We start from the raw sequence: 10,927 nt of genomic DNA on the forward strand, positions 1-10,927 counted from the left end.
GGTCAAAGTTGTTAACCCTTGGTCATGGAACTTTCCAGAAGTTTCTATTGCTTACGTTTGCGTTCTTGATTTGGTAAACAATTTAGATTGGAATGTGCTATTCTTTGTTAGCTTAGTAAGCTGTTTTCTTATAGTACATCAATATGATAGAGTTTGTAGCTCACCTGGCACAAAAAGTATTCCGGTGTGGTTTTGTGAAAACTGGGCTTATGAACTGCGCAATTCCTTAAGTATTTCTAACAATGTACAATAGTTATTCTAAACAATATGCAATAGTTATTTTAAACAATATGCATTAGTTATTTTAAACAATATGCAATAATTATTTTAAAATTTTGTTAATTGAAATTAATTAAAACTTTATTAATTATGATTAATTAAAATTATTAAATAAGTTAAAGTGAAAATTTAAATATTACAAATATTTCATAAGATTGTGATTTTAATTGGATTACATCTTCCCCTCCTTCTTTTTAATTAGAATTCCTATTCTAATATATGGGCTGTTTAAATTTAACTGCTGTTTAAACAATCCCAGAACATTTAACTGTAAAATATTAAAGCATGCATACATGAATCTACCATATTTAACAACAATCGAAATAGATGTAATATATAGATAATAGGAAAAGAATTCGTAAACACACTAGGCATTAATCGTAAATGAAAATACAACAACTTTAAATATACACTCCGCCTGAAGTGTCTATAACAAAACAACAAATATAAACAGGGTTTCAAATAAACTATATTAGAGAATTAATACTTAGATCATTATTTGAAACATCAATAAGACAAAGATCAAGTACAACGTAATTGAAATGCACAATAATGACAAAGCAGTCTATATACATGTTAGTATTTGTTGGAAAACAAAAGAATTATCAAGTATTATTTATACAATTGAAAAGTTTGTAAGTTAATGTTTAGCATAGGTGACTTTAATAGTCACATTTAGTTATACATTTTTATGTTTAGTATGTTCATTTGGGTTCCAACATATACTGTTTTATTAGTTTCCAGTTGAAACATTTTACAGTATGAAGACATAATTTACAAATTTTGAATCCGTTTTGTATAGTGTCATAGGAGCAGAAGATATGATGGGGTGTATGGCAACAAGGGGTTCGACTTAAGAATAAATGAACAAGAGGATCAAGTTTTTTGAATTTTGGACGACAGTGTTTCAGCGAAGCATGACAAACTCGACAATATGTGTTGTCAAAATCGATAGGGATCGATTGGCATTTAAGGGATTGTTTGTAAAGGCGAAAATGTTGAGTCATTAAGTTATTGATTTGTTTAAGATCTGCATTTAAGATGTCTGTAATGGAAAAATTGGATAAGGAGGGAGGTAGAAATTTTGATTGAAGAAATCTTTTGTGGGCTATTATGGATATTTGGGATTTTGAACCGAACCTTAAAATAATTGTTTGGCAGATTTGAAAATTTAGGGGGTGGATTTCATAAAGTAGATGGTCGAGCATTTGAAGATAGAGTATATTTATGTCGAAGTAGTCTATAGCAAAAAATTAAGCTTGAAAATGAAATGTTAGGATTATTTAACATGTGGGTAAATAGTAACTTTTTAGTGCGTCTATGGATTTTTCTTAATTTGGGAAAAGTATTTAAAAAGTATTTTATGTGATGCAGTTGATGGTGATCTAAAGGAGGGAAATGTATAAATTACTAGAAGAGTTGCCATTGTATTTAAATAATAACTTGAAATAATTAGAGAACAATATAAAAAATGAAATGTTAATAACAATATCCATTTTATGAAATTAATGAAATGTAAAATTGACAATAGGGAACCAAAAATGTAACGATAAAATGATATTATATATACAATAGAGTATCAATGAAAATACAAATTTAAGAACACAATTATGAAATACACATTATATTTATATGAATGATGTATTGTCGTGTGCGCCTGAAATGAGAACAGCGAAAGTATAAAAAAAAATTTGAAGTATGTATGTAATGAATAAAATTAAAGTATGTAACGATTGACATCTAATATGAGAAAACATGTAAAATGTAGTATTTAATAATGAAGATTAAATTAAATCATTTCAATAATCTTCAAAGTATTTATAATGGTTAAATGGAAAAAAAAATGAAATATAACATTGAATAATTGACGTCAGAGTTGAAATCCATGCAAAATTTGACATCAAAGTTGTAACATATTCAAATATGATGATGACAAAGTGATAACTAATGCTATTCCACTAATGCTATTCCATTTTTTTTTTTTTTTTTTTTTTTTTTTTTTTTTTTTTTTTTTTTTGCAGTTGAAGTTCGCTTATGTACGTTCCTTAATTCCGTTATGGACCAAGAATAGTTCAGTGTGATAGTTTGTGTTGAGCATTTGTCGGAGTTTGATGTACTGATAAATGCCAATTGACAGAGCAGATGGTATTTCCATTATTATATCCCCTGTAGCGTTCCGAACCGAAATTTCCGTAGTGTTAATGAGCAGTTTTGGAAACAATCCAAAGCGTATGCTGTTTATGTTCAGGGTGACAGGTAAGTCAATGATCCATTCTGATCGACAAGAAACCGAACTGACGATGTTGATATCAATACAATTTAAACCATTTGATACATGTAAAATCAAAAGAGTGCCACGTTGTCGTTTGAATATTTGCAATTTGCGAAGGATTGTTATTAGCAAGAGAACGTGAATCATGGCCAGAAAGACAAGAAAATGTTCATATTTCAGAGACTCATTAAGACTGTTGGTAAATTCCTGAAGTGGTGATAGCGTGGTGGGATTGTCGTATTTAAGATGTTGTGCCGCTGTTGGTTTTATTAGTGTAATTGCAGTTAATAGAATGCGAATTTTTCGTGAAAGAAATATCAACATGAGCGTGTTTCCGATTGTGAGTAATATACCTATGATTAAAATTATATCAAAAGTGGATAAACCTGATTCAATTGAGATTTCACCGTTAAGCATTGCTTCTGTTAGGCTATGGTACACAATTTGGTTTTTCTTTGCTCTTTTCACAAAGGTTTGCATGTCAATTTCTAATTTGTGCGACCGAGTTAATATATCCTGTGTGTTTTGATCGAAGGTTTTAAATACCGGTAATAATACATTGATTGGATCATTGTACGAAATGTTTTTCATCAATTTATCCAAAACCGTATTATTAAAAAATTGTTGGAGTAACGGTAAGTTAATTGGATATATTTGGTCGACAGTAGTATCGTTTGTCAAACATTTTGTGAATTGCTCATCAATACGTTGACTTTTTGAGACTAGTTTACATGCACATGGTACATCGATAATGCAGTACTTACAATCATCTATTGTTTTAGAACGATTTACACATTCCAATTTTAAATTTGATTGCATGTATGCAAGTACCTTAGAACTATTTAAAATTCTCAGCTCTGGTTTCAAGACGTTTCTTACTATCTTATATTCACATATATCTTTCGTTTTTGCATTGTCCCCGTGTTTCAAGAGTTCTACGAAACAATTCGTATTGAAATCGATTTCAAATATAATATTATGTTTACATAAAATTGTTGAACCTGCTGTCAAACAGTCTCTCAAGAATGATTCATCAAGAAAAGTGAATAATAGGTTTTTCCCATTATAAATTAAATACCTAGGTTTTGATGTGAATTCATTAGCATCTTTGTTTTTTATATCATTGTCAAGAGGAATTGGAAAGAAATTTAATTCATAAATTTCGTTATCCAAACTGTTTGTCAGTGGAAACAATACCATTATGTATATTGAGTTATTGTTGCGTCCATAAATAAATTCAGCATGATTGTAGTAGAATGCCAATTCAGTGCTGACCAATTTATGAGTCGGATAGTTGATTTTTAACGACGAAGCTATTTCTGTTAACGTTTGGGACATTAGTTCGGGGTTTATTATATGAATCGACAATTTACGATTGCCCAGTGATTCAATTCCTATGGCTAGCCTATCAAACTGTGACCTTATTTTGATCATTTTATCATTTACATCTAGTATTAATTTTTCAGCAGTTGTATGTTTATTTGACATAGATTCCATTTCGTCCACAATTTTATGCCTGACTGCTGAAGCATTCGCAACGAATTCATCGAATAATTTCATATGCTCGTGAACATTAGTTGCAAATGATGCCATTTCGCCGAATTCGTGCGTAAATGTGTTTGTTAAGAGATTAACTCTTTGTGCCAATTTATTTGCATGATCGCGTAATCGATTAAGTTGTGACGTTGTTGCAATGCCAAAAAGAGTTGAACCTAATTGTCCTATAAAGGGAAGTAAGGGTTGTGACTCACGTGTCTTCCGTTTATCTGAGATTGTAGGAATCATGCTACGAAATTTGTGTAACAAAGATTGTATATCATGTTCCATTAAAATCCTTAGAGTGTTGAATTCGACGCTAATGGTACATCCTTTTTCGTAGAAATAAGTGTCTCTACACAATGAATAATTTCTACCGATGTCACTATTGAATTGATAGTCCGGCATATCAAATCGAAAAGTATGCGTCCATTCATTATTCACGAAGTTTATTGTTTTTGGATCTGAGAACTTAACGCCATGGTTCATCAGCAATTGTTCGCTGTGTGCTCCCACAAGTGACAGGAAAAGTATAATGAATCGTGTGACCAACATCTTGCCTAAAAGAAAAAAATAACAGTTAATTTGTTTATCATTTTACCGTTTTCTTTTGTGATTTTTCTTTAGAGATTTGTTTATATAAAATTGTTTAATAAGTGCTTCTGATGTGTCTTCGTCATTTGCCCAACTGTTCTTATACTTTTTGTTTGTCCATTTTATCAAATATTGTCTTTGATTATCTTTAATTCTGGTTTTTAAAATTTTGTCAGCTTTGTACCATTTCTTGTTTGAATTTTTTGGTGGAGTATCATTTTGATTTATTGTATTTTGTTTGTCAGTTGCCGTTATATTTGGCTGTGTATTGTCGGTAACGGTTTGCGGATTGTTTTGATTTTCTGTGTTATCATTAGTTTCTTTTTCATGGAATTTGAATGTTTGAGATAAATCACGTAAATCCTTTTCATCATGGTATCTTCTTAATCTGTTGATATTAACCGGAACTTTTAATTCTTTGTTTGAATATCGTTCTCTCAAAATATATGTGCCATTTTGTAATATTTTGGTTATGTAATAGGGTTGCTCTGAAAATTTTCGAAACAATTTTCTGGATTTATTTAAAGGTACTTTTTCTTGTTTAATAAAAACAAGATCTCCTAATTTAAATGGACGTATTGCAGTTTTGCGATTGTAAAACTTACGCATAACGTCACGAGAATTATTTATGTTTTCTTGTGTGATATTCCATATAAGTTTAAATCTTTGTTTCAATTCCTCAACATAAGTGTTTATTGAAGGGTTGGTATTAATTGGTGGAAATAATTCGGAAGTGATGGGTTTATTCATATGTCGGCCGAAAAGAATGTAGTACGGAGAGTATTGTGTCGTTTTCGGACATACTGTTGAATTATAGGCTAATTGGACACTGGAAAGCTTATCAGGCCAATCGCTTTCGTCTTTTAACGATGTACGTAGTATTGAGAGTAATGTAGAGTGTACCCGTTCTACCATTCCGTTACTCATTGGGTGATAAGATGAAGTTCGATGCCTCTTTATTTGAAAGAATTTATAAAGAACATCCATTATACCACTTAAGAAGTTTTGTCCTCGGTCAGATGTGATACGTTTGGGCGGTCCAAATATTGCAAATACTTTATGATAAAGTTGTTCTGCGATTTCAATAGTGTTTTGCGTTTTTAATGGTATAAATAGTGCGAATTTTGAAAATGCGCATATAACGCTTAAAACATATTTATATTCTTTGCTCTGTTTTGCTACCGTAACAATGTCGATGTGTAACATGTCAAATGGTGCGCTTGCAATAAAAGGTTCTTGTAATGGATATGGTTTATAATTGTGATCTCTTTTAAATATTTGACAGTTTTTACAAGATTGAACATAATCTTTAACTGCTTGATACATTTTTGGAAAGTAATAAAAAGTTTTGAGGGTTGCAAACATTCTATCAACACCACAGTGACCATTTAAATCATGAAAACTGTAAAGTATTTCACTTCTTAATGACTCAGGTAAAGCTAATTGTTTAATTAAAGTTTTTTCAGTTTGATGTTTCTTAGATCTTGGTTCGTAAAAATGAAATAGAACATTGTCAACTATTTCGTATTGGGTGCTTATATATGGAATTCGTTTTGCTGAGTCTTTATCATCAGGTAAATGACCGTTCTTTAAAAATGCATAAATGTCGCCGAAGTCTTTTGATGTAGCTTGTAAGTTTATAATGTCTAGTTGATTAGTTGTTAAGTGCGCGTGTTGTTTGCGGTCATTGACTGTCTGGAGTTGTGAACCAGGTATGTGATCATTATCTGAGATAACACTGTTGTCAGGTGGAATGGTGCTAAGTTGATTGTCAGCAGAGATAATTGGTTGATGATTGGTGGGTGTTGTGTTGATTGTTTGTTTTCGCATTTTTCTTGTGAGAATGTTAACCTGGGAGCAATGATTATTTTGCGTTACTTGTATTGGTGCCAAGGTTTGTGGAGGTGTTAAAGGTGCGTTATTGTTGGAAAGTGTATGTATGTTTTCCTTGGATTTAACGTGGGTGTCTGATTTAGAATAGTTAATTCTACTAAGGTAATCGCTCGGATTTGTCTTGCCAGTTTTATAAATGATTTCATGATCATAATTTTCTAGTTCTAAAGCCCATCTATATAGTCTGTCATTTGAGTGTTTTGCTGTATGCAAAAATGTTAAAGCTTTATTGTCTGTTATAATTTTGACATGTATATTTGATATATAGACTCAAAGCGTAAATGATTGCTAATAATTCCAGTTCACAACTACTGTAACGTTTTTCGTTATCTTTTAAAGCACGACCCCCATATAAAATAACATGATGACGGTTTGGAGAATCTTCCTGACATAAAATGAATCCTACTGCGGAGGTACTAGCATCTGTATAAATAGTGAATTCTTGATTAAAATCTGGTAATCGTAAAATTGGTTTTGCCATTAATGCCCGTTTTAAATAATTAAAACTTTTGTCATGTTCCTCGGTCCATTTGAATATGGTATCTTTCTTAAGTAATCTATTTAACGGGGCGACAATGTGTGAGTAGTCTTTTATAAACCGTTTTAAGAAATTTGTCATGCCTAAAAAACTCTTTAATCCTTTTTGATTATTAGGAATTTGGAATTCGTTAATTATTTTCAATTTGTCAGGGTCCATTTGAATAGTGTTTCCTTCAAATACTGTGCCTAGAAATGTTATTCGTTTTTGTGCGAAATGACTCTTTTTAAGATTTATTACTAAACCAGCTTCTTTTAGTTTATGTAAAAATTGAGAAAGTTCTTTGATGTGGGTTTCAATATTGTCACTCATAAGTATACAGTCATCCAGAAAAAATAGAAGGTTTTTGAAATTGAATTCTCCTAATATTTTTGAAAGATACAATGACCAATAAAAGGGACTATTACATAACCCATAAGGAAGTACGTTAAATTGAAAACATCGTCCTGTTGGTGAATTAAATGCAGTATACTTTTTAGAATTTTCGGCCATGGGCAGATTAAGAAATGCTTGTTTTATGTCTATTTTAGTAAAGATAGTTGGCTTTTTCTCTGCGATCATATTTTGAACATCTACAATTGTAGGCATTTGATAATACATTTTCTTCGAAATTTTATTTAACAGTCGGTAATCAATGCATAACCTATATAATTGTTTATTTTCTTGTTGGTTTTCTGGTGAAATATCATCTGAATGTGTATGTTTTTTAACTAATACAATAGGGCTACTCCAAATTGAAGTTGATGGTGAAATTATATTTTTATCTAGCATTTTCTCTAATTCATCTTCAATGATTTGTCTCGTTTTGGGGTTTACCGGATATGGTCTTGAACGTATAGGTATAGCATTCGGTATCAATTCGATGGAACATTCAAAATTTTTAACAGCGCCGACATCTGTTTCTGAATCACTAAAAATATCTTGATATTGCTTTAAGAGATCGAACAGTTGCTGATTATTCGCAAATTCTTTTCCTATTTTATTATGTAATATTTGTTCTTTTTCGGTTGTCGTCTTAACGTTTCCACTTTCGTTACATTTATCTAAATTATTAATGTCATATATTTCGTTTTCATTTAAAATATGTATTGAAGCTAAAATATCATATTTATTTATCATTTTTTCTGTATCCGAGTTATTGTAAATTGGAAATTGTATAGTTTTATTTTTGTTGTCTGTAATATATAAATCAAGTTCCATGATATTTGTTTCATCCATAATATGTAAATCTTTATTCAAAAAACATTCTTTTAATTGAACAGGTATTTTCTGAAATGAATGAGGTTTAAGTCTTATCTTTTTATTAGCTTGAATACAGTGAATTTCATTTGTTATAAAATTGGTTTTGCATGTAATATTATCTTTATTTATTTCAAGAGTATTAGTCTCAAAATTTAATTTTGCCTCGTATTGCGAAAAGAAGTCTACTCCTAGTATTGCATTATTCGTTAAGCCTTGTACTATGTAAAACGGGTGCTCAAAGCGCGTGTTGCCAATTAGCATTGGGAGGTTAATGACCCCTTCTACATTGTACGAATTATCAGAAATGGCGGTCTTGACATGGAGATTAGATGGTAGGCATTCGTTTCGCGAAATGTTTGTGGAGGCGAAGAATGATTTGCTGATTACAGACATACTACTGCCCGAATCCAAAAGAATGTTTGTTGGGACATCTGCAATTGTTCCTGGTAAAGAATTATGAAAAAATGTGGATACTACCTTTAAAGCTAATATTTTACGTTTAGATTTAATACTTTGTTTTTGTTTATTTTGAGTTGTATGCGTACTTTTGTTAATTAAACCCTTTTTATTTATTTGCTCGTGTTTTACTTGGAATTTTGAATAATTTGCGTTGTTAAAATGGTACCTACTGCTCTGTCTTTTCCATCATTTTTTAGTTCGAAAACACATTGATTGGAAGTGATTGAATTGTTGGCAATTGTTGCATCGTTTATTGAATGCAAAACAGTTTCTACCCCCCCTACAAGAATCGTATCCGCATTTGGGGCAAATTTGGTTTTGTGCATTTTGTCTGTGTACTTGTAAACGTGGGTTAGATACGGATCTATCGACTATTCGCGGTCTTTGATAGTCTAACGGTACTGACATCCTATAATTTTGGTTTTGTCGTGGTTGAAATTGTTGATAACGGCTGTAAGGAACAGATGGCATTTGATTTGGAAACATATGTTGTTGAGCGTAAGAATTTTCTACCGGTATATTTGGTATTGGGGTTGACTGTAAAGCATTAATTTCCTTAATTTTGATGTCCGCTTTTAAGGTTTTAATCTCTTCCAATAACGTTTGAAATTTTGTGTCAATAGCATTGACTGAAAATGACGTGGTCATGTCACAGAGTTTACAGTATTTGGCCAGTTCTGACAGAGATTCTGGCTGTCTTAAAATAACATCTTTCTTAATACTGTCTCTTAATCCATTGACAAGCAAGCTTACGAGAACTTTTTCTTCTAAGCCTTGTACATCAGTAGAAATTTTTAATGCTCTCGAGATATAATCATCACATGATTCATTTTCTCTTTGTTTAATAGCAATTAGATGATAATCTAATTCTTTAGTCTGAAATCGTTTAGCAAGTGCTTTGGTGAGTTCTTGATAATTAGATTTAATATCTTCGGTTAGATTATTGTAAAAATTCTCTGCATTGTCGGACAGGTAAAATGGAAGAACATTAGCGTACTCACCCCTATCAATGTTATTCATGCTACAAAATTTCTGAAATTTTGCCAGAAACGCTGGTAAACTATCATAGTCTCTGCCTGTAAAGCATGCTAACTTAATTATGTTTGGCTTAAACATTGTACCTCTTGGGTCTGAAGTCTGTGCGGTATGGGAGTTTCTCGCCGGTCGTTCCCCGTCTGCTGGAGGGTGGCCAGGTGCGGAAGGCGTCTGCCTACGTAAGTTAATATTGTCACTATTAGCACTTTGCGATGGAAAATTAGCACTATTAACACTAGGTGATGGGGTATTTAAGAAAAAGTTAGGTCTCTGCGAAATAACACTGGAAATTGGATCCTGTAGTCGTTCGTCGGGAAGGCACTGAAAATTACCATATGGCGGTGGTACTGGGTCGTACCGGAAATTGGATAATGGCTCGAGCAGCGATTCCTTCGGCGGGTCCTGCGTTAATGGCTGGAGTGTTGTTTCTTGGGTTTCTTCGGTGTCTGATGCATCGGATTGTAATGGGTGACTTTGAAATGGGCTGTCATGTATTGTTACTCTTCTGATTGTTTTGATAGAATTTAATTGTTTATGAAAATCTGAACGTAATTGTTTTTTACGACGTTTTTCACTTGCAACAAAATCTTCGGGAGTTTGTAAATAAGGTTTTGACTCACTTGATGATTTTGGGGTGTCTTGTTTTGATATGGTAGTTGATGGGTGAAGTGGTTGCTCCGGAACTGTCGACTCGTCAGGTGGGGATGTTGGCGGCGTCAACTGTGGCGGTAGAGTGGCTGATAGGCGAGAACGTAAATTGTAGTGAGACATCTTGAAACATTTCTGACGATTTTTGTTGTGGAAAATGTTATTGTAAAGGAATTAAACTTTAGAACCTATTCTCCACCAGATATCGTACGTATTTTTACTTGGAATTTCAATATCCTTGAAGTTTTCATTATTTCCGTCTAGTGTAATCGGTAACGGGATCTTTATTCACGTACGATACATTATTTAGTTCTTAACAGTTAATTATTCTGTCCATTACGGTCTTAGTGAATGTTGTATTTGTAGTGTTTCATTTTCAATTAGCATTAAATGTTACCATTCTTCATTTTATGTAACTTAGCGTTAAGCGC

General features: G+C 32.1%; 1 protein-coding gene across 1 annotated transcript; it reads right to left on the reverse strand.

Annotated features, from left to right (window-relative positions):
* Positions 1-1,907: 1,907 nt before the first annotated feature.
* LOC127854564 (uncharacterized) lies at positions 1,908-10,456 on the reverse strand. The gene is made up of 3 exons (XM_052389628.1): positions 9,935-10,456; positions 2,905-4,647; positions 1,908-1,936 (listed from the first exon to the last, which is right to left on the reverse strand). The coding sequence occupies exons 2-3, from the start codon at positions 4,640-4,642 to the stop codon at positions 1,908-1,910; spliced, it is 1,767 nt and encodes a 588-aa protein (XP_052245588.1). The 5' UTR covers positions 4,643-4,647; positions 9,935-10,456.
* Between the last annotated feature and the right edge of the window lie 471 nt (positions 10,457-10,927).

The sequence above is a fragment of the Dreissena polymorpha genome, chromosome 13, assembly GCF_020536995.1.
Source record: "Dreissena polymorpha isolate Duluth1 chromosome 13, UMN_Dpol_1.0, whole genome shotgun sequence".
Taxonomy (NCBI): Eukaryota; Metazoa; Mollusca; class Bivalvia; order Myida; family Dreissenidae; genus Dreissena; species Dreissena polymorpha.